General features: G+C 42.2%; 1 protein-coding gene across 1 annotated transcript; it reads left to right on the forward strand.

Moving 5' to 3' along the window:
* The first annotated feature begins 359 nt into the window (after positions 1-359).
* On the forward strand, positions 360-24053 carry terb2 (telomere repeat binding bouquet formation protein 2). The gene is made up of 8 exons (XM_067973282.1): positions 360-505; positions 3819-3909; positions 5468-5549; positions 7071-7210; positions 11043-11104; positions 11911-12020; positions 16031-16122; positions 22935-24053. The coding sequence occupies exons 2-8, from the start codon at positions 3846-3848 to the stop codon at positions 23093-23095; spliced, it is 711 nt and encodes a 236-aa protein (XP_067829383.1). The 5' UTR covers positions 360-505; positions 3819-3845; the 3' UTR covers positions 23096-24053.
* Positions 24054-25408: the final 1355 nt, after the last annotated feature.

The following is a 25408-nucleotide window of genomic DNA, read 5'->3' on the forward strand; positions in this document are numbered from 1 at the left end:
TCCATGCTGTAACCTATCTATGGTGATAACTTTATAAATAAAAAGGGTTTTTTGATGTACCTCCATGATTTTTTTTTTGTCTCTCCTGGGTTTTTGCTGGCTGCAACTTGCTGAAGATTAATCTTCAATTCTTGGAAAGTTCGAGGTCAATCCTGCAAAGTTGACAACCCTCTTGTGAACAAGTGCGCACTGAGCGCCAAATAGTGCGCAAGCGCACTGAGCGCCAAATAGTGCGCAAGCGCACTGCGCCGCTCCCGCTTCCAGAACCCGCCGGTTCCGATTCATCGACAACCCGGGGGCCGTAATGCGCTTGCGCTGGGCAACGGCTGCGGGGTCCTCGAGCGCGGGAGGTTTAAAACAGTTAAATGGCGGCTTCGCTTCTCGCTTGAGCGCTGTCGACATAATTGTCTTGACTTTTTTTATTTGCAGCTGCTGCTGCCACCATCGGTCGTGTGGTACTTGCAGCTGCAGCTCTGGAAAACATTCTAGTTTTATTCGGTTTAAGGTATATATATGTATATGTGTGAACTATCAAGTATGTTTAAACTTCGATATGATGCATTTGCTTGAGCACCTATACGCCACTCGTGGACTATGACATTAAATCAATAGATTGTCAACCTTTCAACAATAGATCTTGTGCTGCACTGTCTGGTAACAGGTCAATTCTCCTGTTGTATCTGAATCCCATTTTCCAATCCTCCCTGGCTACAGGCATGGTGCCGGAGGATTGGAGGACTGCTAATGTTGTACCGTTGTTTAAAAAGGGAGAAAGAGATAGACTGAGTAGTTAAAGGCCAGTCAGTCTAACCTCGGTGGTGGGCATATTATTGGAATTGATTCTGAGGGACAGCATAAATCGTCATTTAGAAAGGCACGGGTTAATCAAGGACAGTCGGCATGGATTTGTTAAGGGAAGGTCGTGTCTGACTAACTTGATTGAATTTTTTGAGGCGGTAACAAGGAGGGTAACGCATTTGATGTAGTCTACATGGATTTTAGCAAGGCTTTTGCCAATATCCCACATGGCAGACTGGTCAAAAAAGCAAAAGCCCATGGGAACAAGGGAAAGTGGCTCAGTGGCAGGAAGCAAAGGATAATTGTTGATGGGTGTTTTTGCAATTGGAAGGCTCAGTACTGGGTCCCTTGCTTTTTGTGGTATGTATTAATGATTTGGGCTCGATGAAGAAGTTTGCAGATGATACAAAAATTGGCCGTGTGGTTGATAGTGAGGAGGAAAGCTGTAGACTGCAGGAAGATATCAACGGACTGGTCAGGTGGGCAGAAAAATAGCAAATGGAATTCAATCCAGAGAAATGTGAGGTAATGCATTTGGGGAGAGCAAACAAAGCAAGGGAGTACACAATAAATGGGAGGATACGTAGAGGAACAAAGGGACCCTGGAGTGCATAGCCACAGATCCCTGAAGGTGGTTTAAAAAAGCATACGGGATACTTTCCTTTAATAACCGAGGCATAGAATATAAGAGTAGGGAGGTTATGCTAGAACTGTATAAAACATTGGTTAGGCCACAGCTTGAGTACTGCATACATTTCTGGCCACCACATTACAGGAAAGATGTGATTACACTAGAGAGGGTACAGAGGAGATTTACGAGGATGATGCCAGGACTGAAGAATTGTAGCTATGAGAAAAGATTGGATAGGCTGGGGATGTTTTCTTTGGAACAAAGGGGAGATTTAATCGAGGTATATAAAATTATCATAGAGTAGAATCATAGAAGTTTACAACATGGAAACAGGCCCTTCGGCCCAACATGTCCATGTCGCCCAGTTTATACCACTAAGCTAGTCCCAATTGCCTGCACTTGGCCCATATCCCTGTATACCCATCTTACCCATATAACTGTCCAAATGCTTTTTAAAAGACAAAATTGTACCCGCCTCTACTACTGCCTCTGGCAGCTCGTTCCAGACACTCACCACCCTTTGAGTGAAAAAATTGCCCCTCTGGACCCTTTTGTATCTCTCCCCTCTCACCTTAAATCTATGCCCTCTCGTTATAGACTCCCCTACCTTTGGGAAAAGATTTTGACTATCTACCTTATCTATGCCCCTCATTATTTTATAGACTTCTATAAGATCACCCCTAAACCTCCTACTCTCCAGGGAAAAAGTCTCAGTCTATCCAACCTCTCCCTATACGTCAAACCATCAAGTCCTGGTAGCATCCTAGTAAATCTTTTCTGCACTCTTTCTAGTTTAATAATATCCTTTCGATAATAGGGTGACCAGAACTGTACACAGTATTCCAAGTGTGGCCTTACTAATGTCTTGTACAACTTCAACAAGACATCCCAACTCCTGTATTCAATGTTCTGACCAATGAAACCAAGCATGCTGAATGCCTTGAATGACTGGACTGGATAGGGAGGACCTATTTCCCTTAACAGAGGGGGTCAATGATCAGGGGGCATAGATTTAAAGTAATTGGTAGAAGGATTAGATGGGAGCTGAGGAGAATTTTTTTCACCCAGAGGGTGGTGGGGAACTCAGTCTGGAACTCACTGCCTGAAGGGTGGTAGAGGCAGAAACCCTCAACTCATTTAAAAAGTACTTGGATGTGTACTTGAAGTGCTGTAACCTACAGGGCTACGGACTAAGTGCTGGAAAGTGGGATTAAACTGAATAGCTCTTTTTTTTCCAGCATGGACACGATGGGCCGAATGGCCTCCTTCTGTGCCGTAACATTCTATGATCCCAATATAGCTTTGAGACCACTTGTCTGTGTGGCAAAATAGGAAAATTTTGGTGGTGTATTTCATTTGTTTTAAAATAGTTAGAGACTGTCTGCCTTCCTTTGACAAATTTCAAAATGGAGACCAGAGTCTAATTGTTTAAGGGAACCAGACAGGTTGACTGATCTGGAAATTAAGCAGATAAAAGGAATTTTGTTCTCGGAGTACATTCAAAATTTACATTGTCTGGATCCCATGCTGCCAAGACTTATGCAATGTGTAATAAATTGCTTGTTGGTATGCCATGAAATGGACCCTTCATATAGTGTTTTTGATCTGGATGATTCAGAAACATGTCTTTGGAAATTCTCAAATTGTATAACATCTGTGGGTTTCTCCTGTGACCTTTAGTTCTGACTGGAGATCGGTACTCTGCGTGTAATAGGAATTTTCATCATCCACATACAATATCACATTATGGAGTCTATGAAATCCTGTTTCATCCAAAAGATGTGATGTAATCACTTCAAATTTATTGACCAACGATCTACAATTTGGCATAACATAGATAGCATGTTATAGCTACTTAATCTGCACAAAGCAGTTATGTTTTCAGCAGATTCATTGTATTCTGCATATCCTGATTATTGCTAATGCATTAATGTCCAAATGTGACCCATGAGCCCTGGCAACTCAATTTCTGTTTGCACTTTTATACTCGCTGGTTTGTCCTGTTTAAATTTTGTTACCAGGAGGTTTGAAAAGGACTGATAGTGCAGTTGTCTCATTCATGGATAAATCCTAAATCAGAATGCCAAGATCTGTTAATTTTGGCAGCTTCAGATGTATGGAAAATTAATATGAAGATTCATTTGCAATTTATATGTGGCCCAAGGCTCATTAGAATGCACTTAAGTGCCCAAAATGCTTGAATACTGTTGCTCCAATGTGGCAATTATTCTGATAAGTATTACACCAATTTAAGAATTATTTTTGTTTTGTGAATTAGTAACCAAACAGTGAAGAGATTTTAGCTATTAACCATTGTATAGCTTTTTACAACAATTATGGTTCCTTGCATCGTAAAATTTTGAAAACTTCAGTTTTCCCTCTGTTTCAGTGAACAAGTTAGAATCTCCAAGTTAAGATGCACAAGAACAAAAAAGCCTGGTTTTCTCAAAGTGTGAGTAGACACATCTGTGATCTTTGGGGTATGTACTGTACTTTTTATTTGAAATTATTTTATACTCTAATAGTTCCTGTCAGATCTTGATTTGGATTTTTCTCTTGATGGGTGATTAGTTTACTACAACCTACTTGCCCCAAGGCTCATTTTACACTGTTGAGAGTAACCAGATTTGAAATATTCAAATAAAAACCCAGTGGTCTTTAAGCAGATATGTGGGTACCACAAACAGTGATGAAAGGGCAGTAAGTTTCTCTGGCCAAATTATGGGGCAAATTCAAGGATGAAAAAAATTGTAAGTTGTATTTGGAATGCTGTTTCCATAATGCTCAGAGTAGGACAATGTGCCAGTGATGGGATGCTTTTTAAAATGTATGTACATAAAGTGATGTTAAGCACAATTTCTAGTTTTTGGTACATTAGGTATAAAATCACAGTGGGTATGTCTCTGAATTCCAAATTACTAAGAAACTAATAATTTCCATCCCTGACAGCATTATTTTACTGGTTTACATTTGGAAAAAAAATGTACATTTAAGTATTATTATGTATTTTTAGTATTTTTATGCTATAGGATTGTCATAAATGAAACGCACTGATCATGTCTCTGATGTATGCAATTCTTTACTGAGTGTGGAAGACCAATATCTTGTAGGGCTGCAGGCATTAGTTATGACTTTTTTAATGGATGCTTGCCTCTGATTGCTAATTGCTTAGTGCCATTTGTGAATTACTTTGAATTGTCCACCTTTTGGGTATTAAAATGGTGAACCTTGTCCATAGAGTAAGGTATTCTAGGATTTCAAAAAAGTTAATGTTCTTAATTGGTATATCCATTAATATGCTGCATTACTAGTATTTTGAAGAAAAATACTAATTGAAGTGTTATTTTACAAGTTGGTATTTTTATATGTTTTAAAGCTCGAATATACACTAGGATTTTGTTTTGGTAAAGAAGGCAAAATTAAATTAGCACTTATAATAACTGCTGAGATTTATAAATTCCGCAACTTTGCATTTCAGCTTGTATTCCAAAAACTGCTTTTTAGTCAATTTAAGTGTGTAATAAATGTAACAGATATGCTTTCTCAAACAGTTTTTGTAACTTGTATTATATTGCCTTCTTGCATCATTATATTGGAATCTACCATTAAACATATCTTTGAAAGAGCTATCCAATTAGTTCCACTCGCCCTTTCTCCAGAATTTTCTGAGGCTTCGCAGAACTTTACAAAGTTTACCCTGTAGTTTCATTTCATGCTTTGTTAGTGCAAAAAATAATTTGAAATTGAAGTATTCATCTACTGTATAAGTTGGACTATAGTTTTTTAATAGTCAGACTTGTTACTAAAAAATTGGTAGTACAAAACTGTTCTTAGAATTTGTTGGAGTTTCTGTGTTTAGTTGAGAAGTTTACCTTGATAGTCTGTTGATCCTTGTGAGTTTGTTTTGCACTAAAAAGGTTTGAACATGTTTCAAGTCCTGTTGGAAACTTAGAGTTTGCAGTTGCCAATGATTAGAGTAAAATATATTCATATCCATTTGGTGATTTCAACACATGACTTCTGTATTTCTTCCTGCAGTCACTGAAGGTGGGATTATTACAAACTGGTGTTCAGCTGATTTCTTATTTAGTAATGATGCTTCACATCCTGATACACAGAGGTATAACACCATACAAATTGTATATTTTAAATCCTTTTTGATGTTAAATATTACAGCTTAATTTTTGTACTCTTAAACAAAAATAAGAAAACAACAAATAAAACAACAAAGTATTAGTGAAGGTCACTAGAATGTAAGCATAACACTAGGAACCCCATCATAAGATGTTAAATGAGTGAGCAATTAATTCACTGTACTTTTATGGCATATGCCATAAATGTTTTAAACCAGAACTTTTTTTGTAAAAAAAAAGAAAAATAACCAATGCAATGTTAATTACCATTCATTCTTGCACCACTAGTAAGATCACATGGCAAGAAGCAGCAGGAAGTATTTTAGCACAAAGTTACATTTTTAGGTGGCTTTTTTTATTTATTCGTTCATGGGATGTGGGCGTCGCTGGCAAGGCCAGCATTTATTGCCCATCCCTAATTGCCCTTGAGAAGGTGGTGGTGAGCCGCCTTCTTGAACCGCTGCAGTCCGTGTGGTGACGGTTCTCCCACAGTGCTGTTAGGTAGGGAGTTTCAGGATTTTGACCCAGCGATGATGAAGGAACGGTGATATATTTCCAAGTCAGGATGGTGTGTGACTTGGAGGGGAATGTGCAGGTGGTGTTGTTCCCATGTGCCTGCTGCCCTTGTCCTTCTAGGTGGTAGAGGTCGCAGGTTTGGAAGGTGCTGTCGAAGAAGCCTTGGCAAGTTTCTGCAGTGCATCCTGTTGATGGTACACACTGCAGCCACGGTCCGCCCATGGTGAAGGGAGTGAATGTTTAGGGTGGTGGATGGAGTGCCAATCAAGCGGGCTGTTTTGTCCTGGATGGTGTCGAGCTTCTTGTGTTGTTGGAGCTGCACTCGTCCAGGCAAGTGGAGAGTATTCCGTCACGCTTCTGACTTGTGCCTTTTAGATGGTGGAAAGGCATTGGGGAGTCAGGAGGTGAGTCACTGGGCTCTGCTGATACCCATGTGCTTAAACTAAGCAGGTCTTGTTGGAGACTTACTTATGCATTTCTATCTTATGCAATGTGAGGAAGTCATAACTAGTGTCAAGATCCAAGAGACTATCTCCTGTTGCTGTGCTCTTAAATTTGAGGGGAATAGCCAGAAATTCAGAGAAGCTGTATCTTTGCTTGTGCTGTTACAAGAAGGTGGTCAGTTAATGTTAATAACATTTTAAGTATTACAGACCATTCAGTAGATTATTACTCTTTTGGCACTTTTCAAACTGTGAGTCACATTTCTACTCCTGAGCTGCATTATGTAACTCAGGTTACCCATGGAGTAATGGAAGGCAGCTGACCATCGGCATAATGATATGGTGAAAGTTACAACCTCTACATTAATAGCTGGCAAATTTTGAAGGGCTGTACTTTCAAGTCCCTTTATAGATTTTTAAAAAAATCTATGAACTAATTTAATGAAATAAGAATATTTAAATAATGAGGTAATCCTTTGGACCAGCTTCAGGTTTAAATGAAAGTTAGCTTCACGGGCTAATGAATGTATTCATTGTTTTATTTTTTAGGATCTTCGAGAGTTTGGAGTTTGTGGAGAACAAGGCTACAGTTTTTCATGCTAGTTATCTATCGGCATGTGAGGAGTCTGAGCTCAAGGGCAGTGTAGCCATGGGTCACTTTCTACTTCCTCCTTCCTGCCTTCATGAAGGTTAGTGCAGCTAAGCTGATAAGAGAGACAATGGGCTCGATTTTCGGACCCCCGAGCCGGCGGGTTCATGGCGGAGGGGCTCTGAAAATCGGGGATTCCTGGGGCGGGACCGGAGCCCGGCTCCAACCGGCCCACTTCCGGGTTCCCCAGTGACGCGCTTACATGCACGCGCAGCCCCCGCATGTGGGACTCCCGCCGGCAATTAAAGCCGGCGGGATGCCACTTAAGGTAACTAAGTAGGTACTTCAGGTCGTTTGCAGACCTGATTGACCTGATATTTTAGGAGGGGTGGGATTTTCAAATCAACTGAGACTGTTTCCCGTACTGGGGGAAACACTCCCAGTTGAAATGGACGTGTTGCAGCTGCGAAGGTCCATTTGACAGGTTGGGGGAGGGCGACCCTCACTCATTGCAGGAGGCCACTCTGTCACTTTGGACAAAGTTTGGCCTCCACCACCCTCCTACTAACAATAAAATTCACAACCTTGCAACATCAACCCTGGTGTGCAAACACATTTTCCTACCTTGCGGACCCCCTCAAACGTACATCTTGTGGATGGGGGCCGCCGTAGCTGCAGTCATGACCTCCTCGGAGGACGAACAGCATCACCAGCCTCGCCGTCCACTTCTGACACATGGAGCTCCACAACATAGTGCTGTGACACATCCACCTGCACAGCAGAGAGAGATGCGTCGCAGGGGGCACTACCCTCGCCACAGGGTCTACAGACCGAGGCTCAGCTTCCTGGACCTCTCTGAGCAGCAATGCATACGGAGGCTCAGAGTCACTCGACATGTAGTCGTGGACATCTGCAGCCTCCTTCATGCCGAGCTGCTCCCAGCTGGCCCGAGCACCATCTTCTTACCAGTCACCACTGCCCTGAACAACTTCTCCTTCGCATCCTTCCAGGGTGCCACCGGGGACATCGCCGACGTCTCTGTCGTCTGCACAAATGAGCCCTGCAAATACACCTACACTCACTCTGCAGTGACACAATGGGTGGCATCAGGTGTGGGTCTTCATAGTGATCCTCAGGAAAGGGCATTATTGCACAAACCAGACAAGAATGGCCAAGACGTGGCAGTAGTGGTGACAATATAATATGTAATGTGAGTTGATCAGAAATCAAATATAAGTAAAAACCATGACAAACCCTCAAACACCCTTGTGCATCCCCTTCATGCTCATGACACGTTTGCTTTACGCTTCCTACTGCACATATGTGATGCATGCCCTGTGGCTGCAGCACAGGTAGTGGCACGTTGAGTGAGGCTGACCGTGAAAGAGATGCATGAGAGGGTGAGTATGAGATAGATCCATGAGATTGTATGAGGATTGGGTTGAGTGGTAGTGGTGGGATGAGTACTGGCGAGGTGAGTAAGTGCAGGCAAGATGAGGATGAGCTTTGAGTGGGTGTGAGGAGTGATGTGATAGAGTAGTGTTGGCAGTGCAGAAGGAGATGTGGGGTGGGGGCGGTGATGTGGCAGACAGAGTGTAGGGGAATGAGTAAGTGTACTCACTTTGGCTGACCTACTTAGGTCATCGAAGTGCCTCCTGCACTGTGTGCAGGTGCGTGATATGTTGGTGGTGCAGGTGACCTCCTCTGCCATCTTGAGTCAGGCCTCCATGGTGGCAGAGGCAGGCCGCTTCCTCCCGTCCGCCGGGGAGAAGATCTCTGTCCTCCCCCCTCCAGTCGGACCTGGAGTGAGGCATCATTAAACCTGGGAGCAGCCTTCCCCCCCCCTGGGCTGCTCCCTGCTGTAATTTTGCCTATTTTCTGCAGCATCAGTCAGTGGAGGACTGCCCCTTTAAATAGGGCTCCTCCAGCTGACAGCCTATGATGCGCCTGTGCAGCTTTCCAGCGCGAAACCCGGAAGCAAAGGTAAGTACCTTCAATCAGGCTGCGATTGCGTGCGGAGCACCCCGATTTCACTGGGCGCGTTACTCACGTGCCCAGTCGACTCCCCGCTGCCAACCCGCCTCCCTCCTAATATCGGGCCCATTTAATTTTAAAGACAATGATCTCATCAGTGGAAATTGTGAGGAGCCGGCATGGATTTTGGGCTCTTATTAATTAGAAGAATCCTCATGATTTGTTAGGTATGTGTAGGAAATAAACAGTAAAAGCATGGATGGCACTAAAAGAAGATATTGTAGGGCATGTCTGCTTTATAGACAAAAGTAATGACTGGGGCATGTCATTAGAATGGTGTTTTTTCTTCTTAACCAAAATACAAAGACTGCTGGGCTGAAGAAGGCCTGTATTTGGTGAACTGACAGATTCTTGGAACCTGGTGAAGCGACAGTACTTGAACGAAAATAGAACACAAACAAAATAACATATCACTGTTGCTGGATGATGTGTTAAAATGTTCATGCATATCTGAAAATAGTCACCTTGGATAATTTATGATTGTTTTCTATATTGTTCTCTTTAGGAAGGTTAAACAGTAAAAAAAAATAAAATGTGTTTTTGAACAAGGGAAAATATAGCTCCCTTTTTTAGCCTTTGCATCCTTTACAAGAGGCTGCAATACTTAATGCAAATTGTAAATCAAATTTCTACTCCTCAACTCTATTATGTATCCCAAGTTACCTGTGGAGTAATGGAAGGCAGCAGACCATAGGCATAATGAAGCAACCCCTGCATTAATAGGTGGAAGTGGTGACACTGGCAAACTTTCAAGTGCTGCACCTCATATTTATTTTTAAAGAGAAATGTTTGTTTTTAAACACCACTGCAGTTATGTTTTTTGAAATGTCTCCTTTCATTCACTTACAGGGCCGCATTGATAAAAGCTTCAGAGCAGGCTACCTGCCCACCATCTCAGCCAACAAATTATTAATGTTTTATACAAAATGAAAAACATACTAGTAAAAATAATAATGGGAATAAAATGTTGCTACTTTTGTTTTTTTTATTGTACAAAACACTAAATATTTTTTATTTGATTTATGCCATTATACTCCTTTAAAGTTTTATCTTTTTTAATAAGCAATATGCATCTGGCACTCTCCAGTACCCCTGCCAAGTGGCCACTTTTCATTAGCTCAGTGTAAGCAACATTAGAGTGGTTCTGAAAATTGGGGTAAGTAGGAGTGGTGTAGCACATGGGAGTCAGTGGGGGTTGAATGGTGGACATGTGGGGATGGATTCTGCAACTTTTCTTAATTGCATTGGGGATCAAGGAATATTGTTACAGAATGTTCAGGAGATTGAATGGATGCCGTTGAATCAATTGTACATGGTCTGTGAAAGAAGTGGGCCAAATGGCCTTTGCTTCTTCCATCCTTTCTTTTATTTTTAACATAGTGATGTATATATTTAGCATATGTCACATGTATTTCCTATTCTTAATTATTTAGATATCAGCCGAGGCTCAGTGGTAGCACTATCGCCTCCTGAGTCAGAAGGTTGTGGGTTCAAGTCCCACTCCAGAGACTTGAGCATATAACCCAGGCTAACGCCCAAGTGCGGTACTGAGGGAGTGCTGCAGATAAAACGTTAAACCGAGGCCCTGTCTACCCCCTTAGGTGGATGTAAAAGATCCCATGACACTATTCGAAGATGATCAGGGGAGTTCTCCCCGGTGTCCTGACCAATATTTATCCCTCAACCAACATCACGTTTTTTTTTTAAAAAGCAGATTATCTAGTCACTATCTCATTGCTGTTTGTGGGAGCTTGCTGTGCTCAAATTGGCTGCCCTGTTTCCTACATTACAACAGTGACTACACTTCAGAAATACTTCATTGATTGTAAAGTGCTTTGGGACATTCTGAGGTCATGAAAGGCACTATATAAATGCAAGTCTTTTTCTTTTTATTTAAGAAATTAGAGCTGTAATTGGCAGTTTCATTTGGGAGCAGGAAAGCCCTTTGCAGCCTCAGCAGGTGAGGTTATTTGTTTCCTTTTCGTATTTTATTCCTCAGGTAATATGGTAATTACGTGATGTATTTAAATAGAGTTGCACAGTATTCCAAGTGAAATGCAATAAAGGTCCTCAGTATAACCTCTAGTATACGCTTGGCAATTGTACACTTCCAATGGGGGCTTCACTTGATGGGAGTGTGGGGCCATAGATTGGGCTCCGATACCGTGGCAGCAATTTTCTGAATCACATGTTCATCGAATGAAGCTCCATGCTGACTGCGCAGAATTGCTGAATTTACCCACTGCTCCACTATTTTGGTGTGTATCCCAACATTCTGTTTACTTTCTACATTGTCTTGATATTAAAAACACTGAGTCTACTGTGACTCTTAGTTCCTTTTGAAATTCTCTATGTGCTCATTCTATTCCCTTCATTGTAGATCTATGTTGCTCATTTTTTCTGCTAATATGCAGTACATTGTGTTTGCTAGTATTAAATTTCATTTGCCATTTGTCCACCCAATTACATAATAGATCTAAATCTTTCTGCAAAACTGCTTCATCCGCCCCTCTTGCATTTCCTGTTTTAGTGTCAAGCAAATTTAACAAACTACAGTTAGCTTCTGCAGCCCAGGCACTTTGTTTAGAGGCTACATGTACATGTATATACACATTCAGACATGCTCTACATAAATCTACAGATAGGCACATAGAGATTTGGAGAGGCATTTATTTACAGGCAGTGAAAATACCATCTATTAGCTTGATGTAGGTGCTTTGCTATAGGATTGTGACTGTTGCTTTAAATTTTAACACAAAATTTTAGCCACATGAAAGAGGAGAGATTTCAAAAAGGAAGACATTTGAAATATGCCAAAGGCCAGAAAAGGAAAGAATGGACCAAGCTGGGTTAGATGTTCCTAACAATGGATACAGGTTTGTTTTTTCAATTTAATCTGTACCTCCATTAAATGCACTATTATTTAAGATACAAAATGTACCATAATTTCAATAATGAAAGCCTTCTATTCTGTGTTTTTAACAAAATAAAACGCACAAACATACATTGTATATCATTGCTTACTTTAGCTCAATATTACCTGAGGTACATTGTTGCCACTTATACTATCTTAACAGTTAATACATATACATGCTGCATGGCTTTTTCTAACCAATCATCAAGACTGTTAAGGTCAGAAGAGATAGATCATTCTACCCTGGCATCTCACAGCACTGCGGCAGCAGTCTGAGCATCCTTGGGAAAAGCTCTGGCTGCCCCAAAGGCCTCTGGCATGGTTGGCCTTGTAATTTCTCTAATACTTGAAATGTGTTCTTCTAACAAATGCTTAAGTGTTTTTCTTAATTTTGAATTCTCTTTTCAGTGTATTCAAGTGTGTTGAATGCTGGACATTTTGGTTCAGCCTGATATAATGACTGTACGTTTTAAGTACCAAATTAGATAGAAATCCTCATTTATACTTTCTAATTACATTTTTAAGAGCTTTGAATTAATCCCTTAATTAAAATTATGAAGCCGTGGATTACAAAACAGACCATTCTGACTATTGCTGTGGAATAGTGCCAAAAGCGAGTTTTTAAAACCAATTTTCTGATAAGAAATTAGGTCCTCTGTGAGCTCTCTGTTTTAATGTGGCCAAAATTGAGTTTCCACACTCTAGTGGCATGATTGTACAATATCAGAGGCTTCTGAATTTGATCGATAAAATAAGCATTGTCACGCTTAAAATTGCCACAACTGCATTTATTCTGAGTGTTGTCCCACCTCATTTAATTTAGATATCTTTTATTTATTAAAAACTTGCTGATTCCGTGGAGCATTGCTTATGGGTAGTCTAGCAATTGCAGAACAGTTTTGATGTTTAGCTGGTAATGTGGCCTGTCCCTTTAAAGTCAACGTTCAGGCACTCTCTGTGGGGCAGTGGTCGTAATAGGTGTACACTGAGATCAATTACTGCCTTATTGTGGTGGAAGTTTCTCTAGATTGGTAGCTGCTTAGTTGTTTTCCTTGGGGAGAGGTCAGGTTATCTCAGGATTACCACACTTAGCAGACAATGACTGGCTTTCTTTTTCTCGTTTACTTTTTAAAAGTTTTTTTCAGTTGTGATTTCTTGATGTTTATGCAAACGTCTAAAGTGACAGATGCATAGAAACATAGAAAATAGGAACAAGAGTAGGCCATTCGGCCCTTCAGGCCTGCTCCGCCATTCAAAATGATTATGGCTGATCATCTAACTCAGTACCCTGTTCCCGCTTTTTCCCCATATTCCTTGATCCCTTTAGCACGAAGAAAGATATCTATCTCCTTCTTGAATACATCGAATGACTTCCCCTCCACTGCCTTCTGTGGTAGAGAATTCCACAGGTTCACCACCCTCTGAAGAAATTTCTCCTCATCTCGGTTCTAAATGGCATACCCCATATCCTGAGACTGTGACCCCTGGTTCTGGACTCCCCAGCCATCGCGAACATCCTCCCTGCATCTAGTCTGTCTAGTCCTGTTAGATTTTTATATGTTTTGATGAGATCACCTCTCATTCTTCTAGTGAATATAGGCCTAGTCGACCCAATCTCTCCTCATACGTCAGTCCTGCCATCCCAGGAATCAGTCTGCACTAGATGCAAGCCTTTTTATAAACGGGTGAATGACCCATACCCTTTCTCACAGAAGAACCGGTATATCTTAGAATCATAGAAAGGTTACAGCGCGGAAGGAGGCCATTCGGCCCATTGAGTCTGTGCCGCTTTTATGCAAGAGCAATCCAGCTAGTCCCACTTCCCTGCCCTTTCCCCGTAGCCCTGCAATTTTTTTTCTTTCAAGTACTTATTCAATTCCCTTTTGAAAGCCATGATTGAATCTGCCTCCACCAATCCAGATCCTAACCACTCGCAGTGTTCAAGTTTTTCCTCATGTCACCTTTAGTTCTTTTGCCAATCACCTTAAATTTATGTCCTCTGGTTCTTGACCCTTGCACCTATGGGAACAGTTTCTCTCTATCTAATCTGTCTAGACCCTTCATGATTTTGCATACTTCTATCAAATCTCCTTTCAGCCTTCTCTGTTCAAAGGAGAATAACCCCAGCTTCTCCAGTCTATCCACGTAACTAAAGTCCCTCATCCCTGGAATCATTCTACTAAATCTCTTCTGCACCCTCACCTTCACATCTTTCCTAAAGTGCAGTGCCCAGAACTGGACACAATACTCCAGTTGTGGCCAAACCAGTGTTTTATAAAGATATATCTTTTAACTGTGTTTGTTTTGACAGGCTGAGGGAGGTTACAGTTCTATCTTTTACAGCAAGTAACAATATTGGGTGCAATTGTAAAAGTATTTGGAAAGATTACAGCACCACCTCTGGAGCAAGCAATGATAACATGGATTACCATTACAGCTTTACCCATTGATTCCAATGTACTGGGAGCATTACAGCTTGACTCATTGATTCCAATGTACTGGGAGTATTACAGCTTTACTCATTGCTTCCAATGTACTGGGGGCATTACAGCTTTACTCATTGATTCCAATGTACTGGGGGCATTACAGCTTTACTCATTGATTCCAATGTACTGGGGGCATTACAGCTTTACCCATTGATTCCAATGTACTGGGGGCATTACAGCTTTACCCATTGATTCCAATGTACTGGGGACATTACAGCTTTACTCATTGATTCCAATGTACTGGGGGCATTACAGCTTTACCCATTGATTCCAATGTACTGGGGGCATTACAGCTTTACCCATTGATTCCAATGTACTGGGGACATTACAGCTTTACTCATTGATTCCAATGTACTGGGAGCATTACAGCTTTACTCATTGATTCCAATGTACTGGGAGCATTACAGCTTTACCCATTGATTCCAATGTACTGGGAGCATTACAGATTTACTAACTCAGGATTTTAATTTAGGTATGTAGATAATCGATTAGATGTAGAAGATTTCAACCCTTCTATTTTTTTACAAAAAATTGCTGCAAAGGCAAGTCTAGAGTCCTGATCACATTTAAATACTGTTTGAATATTAATGTTTTGTCAGTCACCGTATCAGTAAGGAAAGACGATAATATTTCAATGTTGCATTGTAGTTCCCATCTGCTTCCACAATGGAAATGATACAAAACACAGCAAAGGGCAAAATCAGGCACATTCAGTGCTATATGTGACCCGTGTTCACTTAAATAAATTGGGATGCTATTAAATTAGTAAAATATGGGGCTAATAATAGTCTTGGCACAGTGCTGCTGGTAACGCTGCTCCCTTTCTGCTCCATGTGCCTGCACAGACATAAGCTGACCTCACATGATAATGTAAAGTCAGCTGATTTGAATATTTTAGTGGCACACCTGGCACGCAGCCCATGATGTGCTGGGAGTGTCACAACGGTTAGGAACCACAATGGCAGACCAGTCAGCCAGTGAAGGCTGCTGGTTGCCTGTGGAGCACTTGGAAGTGGGGCACAAAGTTCCCATTGAAGAATAGGTCAGTAGGGACCAGAGGAATGCTGGGGGAAAGGAAACGTTGACATTTTCTAAAGGAGAAAGCCACCCTGGATTATAACTTACCCTACCTATTGGCCACCCCTGAAACTGCTTTCCAAATGGTCACTGAGCAACTAAAGTGCCTTTCGAGTATTCATGTTGCATTATGGAAAGGCTCCTAATTTAAATATTTTCTGAGCTTTTAATTAGCATTGTGCACAGGCTCCTAACGCTGCAGTTACTGTCTGACCACATTGAGATGTGCTAAGCACATCAGGTGGAAAGTAGGCATGTGATAACATGGGAAGCTGGCACTAATCCTCTGAGGTGCCCCTATCACTTTATCAACCCTAAATGTTACAACCGATGTTTTAGCTCATGGATAAACTTAAGTGTTTGAAGTTCTGTATGTTCTAAAAATTTTTGCTGTATAACATTTTCAAAGCAGAGACCAGAATTTAGTCATTGAAACGCCATCTTTTGAAGCTGCGTCTTGTCACGTTCAACAGATGTACCCTGTAAACAACATGGTTACTGGTAAGAATTAGATTACATTTATAATTCAGAAACACTGGTAAAGTGTGCTGATTTTAGTTATTTACATGCTAAAAATGTAGTTTTGTAGTGCCAGCTTGGTAGTACTTTTACCTATGAGTTAGAAGGTTTTGGGTTCAAGCTGCATTGCACGATTTAAGCACATAACCTAGGGTGATATTTCAATGCAGTACTGAGGGAGTGCTGCATTGTTGGACGTGCCGTCGTTTCAGATAAATCGTTAAAATCAAAGTGCCATCAAGTAGACTCAACAGATCCCATTGCACTATTCTGAGAAGCACATGGGAATTCTTCCAGTGTCCTAGCCAACGTTATTCCCTTAACCAACACCACCAAAACAGATTAACTAGTCCTTTATCTCATTGGCGTTTGTGGACCATTGCTGTTTGCAAGTTGTCTGTTGCGTTTGCCTACGTAACAATGATTATATTTTAAAAGCAATTAATTGACTTTGAAGTGTTTTGAGGCATCCTAAAGACATGAAAGACACTATGTAAATGGAAGTTCTGTCCTTATTCACTGATTCTCCATTTACAATTTGAATTCACTTTGGGATGCTGTCCCTTCAAAACATTCATGTGTCCAACAATCTTGATTGGGTAATCTTACCCCATTCTCTCATGTATAGGACCTCGTATGAGGCCAGTCCTCCAGTTCTTTTTCTCCTATTATTGCCATTAAATTTTTCTCTTGTGTTTCACACTGGGAAATGTTTATTTTTCACCACCTATAGCTTATTTTTGCTGTGTTTGTTAGTTTGCCGTGGTCTGTGACTAGTATTGCAGAGAAAAATGTTGAGGTTTTTTTTGCAAAAGTTTTGCTCTCGCCATTTTTGATCAGCTTATTTTTTGCTGTGGCCAATACTTAGTGACTCAATATCAGCCCACCAAGGATTACTTCAATTAATTTGGTTCTAGTTGTGTGTGTTTTAGCCTCTGGTCAATGCCAAATCTCACTTTTACAAATGTGATTTGAATGACATGAATCCTTGCTGGTTACCAACACATCACATCTGTATTACTGTCTTCTATTGTTGCATAACTTTTTAGAAACATGAATCTGGCTTGAAACCCAGAGGAATTGGCCACTTCTGGAAGAGGCTCGTGTTGATAAACTAAATTAAGTGTCTCGCCGGGGGCAGCAGTGCTGCCTCTGGAACTGCCCTACTTCGGCGATTTTGGCTCTTGTTGTATGCCAGCTTGGTCTAGAATAAAGAAAACTTTTAATTTAAACAAATGATGCTGGTAAAGGAACATGCGTATATGTAGCTGTTTTATCTTCACGGGTGAGTCAGGGATAGCACTTTCAAATCCTAGGACAATGTATGTCATTCATGCTTTACCTTATGCATGATTTCATACAGCATACAAACTCATTTACCAGGATGTGATTGAGACTGGATATACGCATTTGTTCTCGATATGCTCCCTTTCGTTTACCCTTATTGGACAGTCTGTGCTTCATAAAATATGGGTTTACAATAGCAGCCAAGTTGAATTTTCTTTTTATCACTACATTACGTTTGCATAATAATGTCAGCGGTCACACAATGTTTGCATCAAATTGTGATATCAAAAGCTCACTTGAACCACAAACATGTCATAGATGGCCTCAAGATCCATGCCTGTCATTTACTTATCAGTGTTGACTTAACCCTGTACTTTTGTGCACGTCATCTTCAAGATAACTTCATGCCAGATGTGTTAGCACCTGGCCTTGGTGGTATTAAGTCAAAAATAGTCTGGCTTCTTCCAGGATCTCATCTACAAGTTCAGACCAAGACTCATTCATGAAATGAGCTTTCCTGTGCACAGCTGAGACACAATAGCCCTGGGATTGTCTTCCTCTCGCTGCTGTTATATATACCAGTTCAATAGCCATTAACCAGCATCAGAAGTCTGAAACCAGCAATTCGAGGTAAATTGGAATTAGCCAGATTTCTGGTATTGACACCAAAGTAAAAGCACATGGGATTTTACATAGAAGAATGTTAGTAAACCTATTTATCGTGTTTATTATTGCTAACACTCCCGAGAACCAAAAGCAGAAAACATACACTTTAGCAACAGCCGCACGTCTCCTTTACCTAACTAGTGACTGACTCGTCAATGGTATTTCAAGCGCAAAGTGAAATCTCCCATTCAGAGATGAGATGTAATGCTGGGGCCAAGAAGGCATCTCAGGCCAATGTCCCTTACAGCTACCTGGCTGAGGCTTCCAGATTGTCCATCAGGGCCCCAACAAAGGCTCAACAGTTCCAGGAAAAAGCCCATTTGTTGATCAGGGGTATGCCATGTTGGAAAGCTAAAGTTAATTCTGATCTAGATAAGTTCCTTGATTTTTCTAAATTTCTGTTAATGCTGATGGCACATTATAAAGATATGACTTCTTATACCCATTGGGGTAGATTTTAGTCTTCACTGTCTGTGTGGTAATCTAACCCTTTATAGAGCTGCCTGATGAAAATCAATGAATGAATAATCAGACTGGTTCTATAAAGGATGTGCAATTCACTCTGCTAGATTACCACCCAGGTGGTGAAGAAAATCTACCCCATTGTCCTTTTAATATGTATTGTGATTCTTAAATAACAGAGTGTACACAGACGCATTTTTTTTTTCATAGCACAAAAATCCCAGAGCATACGACAAAATACAGTAACCTTTGTGCAGTTATTGAGTTACAGGCCTACTATGTAACAATTGAGAACATTCTCTTTCAGTTTAGTCTTTTTTCAGTTAGTCACTTAATACCAGTTTTTAACGAGTCTTAAAATCACACCAAAAAAGTATAGTGTAATTAAATATATAATGTGTGTCTAGAACATACAACTGCTGCTGATGCATGTTTCATAAGACAGCAGTATTATTTTTATGGGAGATGTATGCTGTTTATATGGCCCCTGTTGCTGTTAAACAAACGAGTGATTCTCCATTGTCTACAGGACTTATTGTACATTCCTCTATTGTAGTGCTCTAATTCACATCATGGCCTCTATTTTAGGAGGGAGGCGGGTTGGCAGCGGGGGGGTTGACTGGGCACGTGGGTAACGCGCCCAGTGAATTCGGGGTGCTCCGCATGCGATCGCAGCCTAATTGAAGGCACTTACCTTGGCTTCCGGGTTTCCCGTCCTAGACCTGCGCAGTGGGCGCACTGCACAGCCACATCACAGGCTGTCTGCAGGAGGAGCCCTATTTAAAGGGGCGGTCCTCCAATGCTCCTCCTGCAGCAAACAACCAATTTAGGAGCATGGAGCAGGCCAGAGGCAAGGCTGCTCCAAGCTTTTCTGACTCCTCACTCCAGGTGCTGCTCGATGGGGTGAGGAGTAGAAGGGAAATTTTTTTACCATCGGATGGGAGGAGGTGTCCTCCCTCCGCCACCAAGAAGGCCTGGCTGGAGGTGGCCGAGGAGGTCACCAGCAGTGGCAATGTGTCCAGAACCTGGGTGCAGTGCAGGAAGCGATTTAATGACCTAACCAGGTCAGCCAAAGTGAGTATACTTACGCATTCTCGCACACTCCGTCTTCCACATCACCACCACCACAACGCTCTCACATCACTCCTCACATCCACTAAACTATCATCCTCACCTTGCCTGCACGTACTCACTGCCTCAGTTCCCATTCGAACACTACCACGCAACCCAATCCTCATACAATCTCATGGCTATGTCTCTCACGCACTCTCCCATGCATCTCCCTCACGCTCAACCCCACCCACACCAATGCATGCAGCGGGTCACCATGCAACATCACTCAATCATGCCTCTGTGTTTTGCCTTGATAGGAGAAGAGATGCCAGAATGCCCGGGAGAGGGCAAGGACTGGAGGGGGCCCGCTACACCAGGTGGCGTTAACAGATGCGGAGCAGCAGGCACTCGAGATAAGCTGCACGCTGGAGTGCCTGTCTGTGACGGACGCCGAGACTGGGATTGCACAAGTGGCTGGTGACAGAAATCTAACACTCGGCACTCATGATAGCGAATGATCTTAGCATCACTTGGCATCTGCAGCGCCTCAACATCTGTCCACATGCTTAATATTACTTTCTATTCTCTTGCAGGCGCATCTGCGACCGCCGTGACTGTGGAGGGCGATTCCTCAGAGGACCTGCCGGCCTCTGAGGGTCCATCGTCACATCTGAGCCATCCATCCACCATCGCAGATACACACACGTCGGTGGGTCCCCGTCCTCACTTAGTTGGGCTTGCACATGGTGAGTCACCACGCACATGTGAGCACGAGCAGACCCTGGTGGCAGGGGCAGCCGTGGAGAGTCCACGTCGGTGGGAGCACTCTTCTCCAGGCTCTGCTCAGCTAGACCCAGATGCTGAACCCTGGGGGCCAGCCGTGAAAAGGAGAGTCATCGAGGGGCAGCAGCACATTGCCGAAGTACTGGAATAGTTGCCGCACGGACTCTCCACAATCACGCAGAGGATGGAGGAGTCCATTTCCTGCATGAGTGGAATACTGTCACAGGGGCAGGTAGGTGCAGGAATGTCTGCGATGGAGGAAAGGCTAGCCTCCATCAAGCACGGCTCAACAACGAGTCCATTCAGGCCCTGACAACGGCTGTTCGGATTCAGGGTGAGCAACATTCTGCCGTCTTAAACAGGCTGACATATACCTTACAACTGGCCTTCCAAGGCTTCACACAGGTCCTCCAAACTATTGTCCAGCAGGGTGAAAGTGACAGATGTGGGCCTGGGCCAGGAGAGGGATGATGGTGAAAGGGGACATGGAAGTGGGGACGCCTCTCAAAGCGCTCCCACGTCTCACCCGTTGCCCCCCTCTCAACCAGTACCTGCAATGCTGCCCCCTGTCCAGGTGGCCGAGTCTGCCCCTGCACAGGTGCAAGTGGAGCAGTCTTTGGAGGGGCCCTCACGGGCACCGAAACCCAGAGGGCGTCCGCGCAAAGCATCTCATCGGTCAGGGCATGGACAAGAGCAACCTGCCACTACCTCTGCTGAAGCCACAGGGGTAGCACCACGTAGGGGTTCCCATAAACGTAAGGCGAAGGATTTGTGAGCACAAAGGGGATGCACAGGGGTGAAAGACGAAATGTCATGTTTTTCATTTATTTTCCTTTGTTTTGCAAAAAATCATTAAAATTGTTATCACCACTACTGCCACATCTTTGAAAATCTTGTCTGGTTTGCGCAATAATGCCCCTTCCTGAGGATCACCATGAAGACCCACACCTGATGCCACCCATTGTGTCACTGCAGAGTGGATGTAGGTGTATTTGCAGGGCTCATTTGTGCAGACGACTGAGAGATGTCGGCGATGTCCCCGGTGGCACCCTGAAAGGATGCGGAGGAGAAGTTGTTGAGGGCAGTGGTGACTTTGACAGTGACAGGTAAGAAGATGGTGCTCGGGAGCAGCTTGGCATCAAGGAGGCTGCAGATGTCCACGACTACATGTCGAGTGACTCTGAGCCTCCATGTGCACTGCTGCTCAGAGAAGTCCAGGAAGCTGAGCCTCGGTCTGTGGACCCTGTGCCGAGGGTAGTGCCCCCTGCGACGCATCTCTCTCTGTGGTTGCCCTCCCTCCTGCTGTGCAGGTGGATGTGTCACAGCACTGTGTTGTGGAGCTCCATGTGTCAGAGGTGGACGGCGAGGCTGGTGATGCTGTTCGTCCTCTGAGGAGGTCATGACTGCAGCTACGGCGGCCCCAATCCGGAAGATGTACGTTTGAGGGGGTCCGCAAGGTAGGAAAATGTGCCTGCACCCCGGGGTTGAGGTTGCAAGGTTGTGAATTTTATTGTTAGGAGGAGGGTGGTGGAGGCCAAACTTTGTCCAAAGTGACAAAGTGGCCTCCTGCAATGAGTGAGGGTCTTTCCCCACCCCCACCACCTGTCAAATGAACCTTTGCAGCTGCCCCAGGCTGGTGGCTGCAACATGTCCATTTCAACTGGGAGTGTTTCCCCTAGTGCGGGAAACAGTCTCAGTTTAGTTGAAAATCCCTCCCCTCCTAAAATATCATGTCAATCAGGTCTGCAAAAGACCTGAAATATCTACTTAATTGGTTTAAGTGGCATCCCGCCGGATTTAATTGCCGGCGGGAGTCCCGCATGCGGGGGCTGCGCGCGCATCTAAGCGCGTCACTGGGGAACCCAGAAGTGGGCGGGTTGAAGCCGGGCTCCGAACCCGTCCCGGGAATCCCCGATTTTCGGAGCCCTCCCGCCACGAACCCGCCAGCTTGGATATAGTCCTAAATGTGAATGATGTGTTAACTTTCGCCCACTGTGTACTCCATATGGTAACAGTTCCTTTGGTTGCTGTGTGTAGTGACATTGTAAATATGCTTTCCTTTGCTCTACCAAAATCACAAGCATGTTTTGTTGCAAAACAGAGCAACCAGAGAAATTCTTACCCATGCATGTGTAGGAGTCGATAATGAGGTAAATCAGGAAGTTTTGTAACATTACTTTCGCTTTAAACAAGGGAGTTAGATTCCAATTAAATCGAATGACATAGTTACACAAGCACAATGATTACTTAATACGGTGTAAAGAAATGAGAAATAGGTTTCTTTGTTGCTCTGGGATATCTTCAAGCTTCCAACATTTACTTATGTATAATTGGTTGTATCTGAAATTTCACTTTGAAATATTTCCTTCAATGAAAAAGACAGATCTACCATTTGAGATTTAAAAATTGCTACATCTCTCTGCACAGTTTGTCCAAGACGCGCAGTACGCAGTTGAATTAATGCTATGTCTACAAGGAAAGCAGTGTAGGGGGAAACAATTTTGTTATAACTGTAGTAATTTGTTTTGTTACTTCTGATTTAGGTTTTATTTCTATTGACGAGCTGAAGAAATACCAAGGAAATTTATATGACTTCATTCCAGGCTGTGCACGTTATTCAGTATGTCGCATCCAGAGTGAAAGGAATATGTTCTCAGTTTTGAAATGCAAATACAGGAACCGCAGTTTTATTCATACAAATTAAACAAGGCTGAAATCAGTAATTATCAGTGAAGGTAATAAACCTTGGTGTAGCCTGTTGTGCTTCACTCACTGATAAAAGTGCAAAGATCAAAGAAAATCTTTGTTTACTGTGTAAACTGTTTTGCTGTTTATTGAACTGTAATTCTGGTATGTTCACAATAATATGTTTAATGTTGCTAAAAGTAAAAGTATTGCCACTTTAGATAAAATGAATAACCGTTATGATTTTACATAGAAAATACAGAATGGAAACCATCCATGTTGGTGTTTAACTGGCACAGGAGAAGTAGACCTAATCCCAGGTGCCTGCTCTGTTTCCATATCTACGCTGCCATCCCATCATAATTTAAAATACCTCTATCAGATCACCCTGTAATCTCCTCTGTTATAACATAAACAGCCCCAATTTTCACATCTTTCTTCATATTCATATTTCATCATACCAGGCAGCATTCTAATGAATCTGAGCTGTACTCTCCTTATTGCCTCAACATATTTTCTTTCGTGTGGAGCCCAAAATTGCACACACAACTGTGGTCTCACGAAGGATTTATATAAATTGGTCGTTACATCTCGACTTTTATATTCTGTACCTCTTTCCAAAAAAAACCAGTATTCCATTAGTTTTTTTTAAATGACTGTATTCATGAAAGTGTCATTCTTGGCTCCGTGTTAGCACTCTTGCTTCTGAGTCAGAAGCTTGTAGGTTCAAAACCCACTCCTGAGACTAGGCAGTACTGAGTGCAGTACTGAGGCCCTATTTGAAGTGCAGGGGCATTCTTGTGTCCTGTCCAACATTTATCCTTCAAGAAACATCATTAAAACAGATTATCTGGTGGTTTATCATTGCTGTTTGTGGGATCTTGTTGTGCACAAATTGGCTGCCGCCAATGACTGCTTCTTAAGTACTTGATTGCCTGTGAAGTGCTTTGGGATATTGTGAAAGATGCTTTATAAATGCAAATAAATATATATAAATCTTATTTACTTGAGGTGCTGCTTTTAATGTTTTGTGAACCTGAACTCTCAAATTCAAATCTATGCCATCCATTAAAAGTACAATTATTTTTTACCAAAATGTACCACCTAACACTTTATGACATTGAATTCCATCTGCCACTTTTTCGTCTATTCCACTATCTTCTCAATATCCCCTCGCAACTACCTTTTTGGTTCTTAAATTGAGGCTTAGTAAATAATTCTAACGCCTCATCCAAAAGACGACACCTACGACATTGCAGCACTTCCTCAGTACTGCATTGAAGTGTCATCAGCCTAGGTTATGTGCTCCAGTATCTGGAGTGGGGTATGCAGCATACTGGAGTGACTAGAACTGCTCCAGATGCACAAGGTTCCTGCCCATCAACGATGGCACCAGAGTGCCCGATAAGCAGAGATCTGCTCTATTGGGTCTCCTTTTGTAGTAAGAAATTTGAAAGTATTTTAGTGCATTTTTTTAAAATCTAAAAGTATATACTGACATTAAAAAATAATGTTTTTTTTTTAAACAGGAAGCATGTTGGGAGTACTCAGTGTGTTGCAGGCTTTCGTTGCGGGTGGGAAGAGCTAACCGCGAAACTTAATAAAAATAGGAATTTGCTTCCCAATATATTCCTCTGTATATACGTTTTATTGGAATTGTAGATGTGTTTAAAGCACTGCATTTACGAATTTGTTAAAATGCGAGGTATAAAGGAAAATATCTGGGCTGTTAATTAAATTTTCCTTTTCAGAAACTGTAATGAGCAGACATTGCCACATGAGGGCAGTGTGAGAATGTTTCACGAATTATCTTGCATTTTCTAAGTACAAATTAACAGGCAGAACTTGCAGTTGACCCGTGCCTGTGGAACTTTATTCCAGCAACCTTAGGAGGGGGCAGAAAACTGTCAAGAAAAAAAACTGTTAGTGATTCAGCGTGTCACATTAAGAAGCACAGATAAAAATCTGTAAATGCAACTTTTAAGCATAAATCCACAAAAACACATAACTAGCCGCATGAATATAGACCCATTGCTGTTCTGAGTATTATAAAACAGGATAATCTAGGAATCCCTTCAGAGTCCATGCTCAATTTTTAGCAATCCAATATTGGATTAAAGTAGTCAAAAGCAGAGAAAAGAAAGTGCAGTAATTATGTCCTGCTCTTCTGTCAGTCACATACATTATAAGTATGAAATGTAGTGTGTATAACCTAGTGGCAATTTAGGTAGGTGAGCATTTAACATGGTTGTATGATATTCCTCAGTGTTACACCTGCATGTTAAGCGATTACTGTTGGTGATAATAGCAATGTCCAAGCTCAAAAGTCATT

This window comes from Heptranchias perlo, chromosome 38, assembly GCF_035084215.1.
Source record: "Heptranchias perlo isolate sHepPer1 chromosome 38, sHepPer1.hap1, whole genome shotgun sequence".
Lineage (NCBI taxonomy): Eukaryota > Metazoa > Chordata > Chondrichthyes > Hexanchiformes > Hexanchidae > Heptranchias > Heptranchias perlo.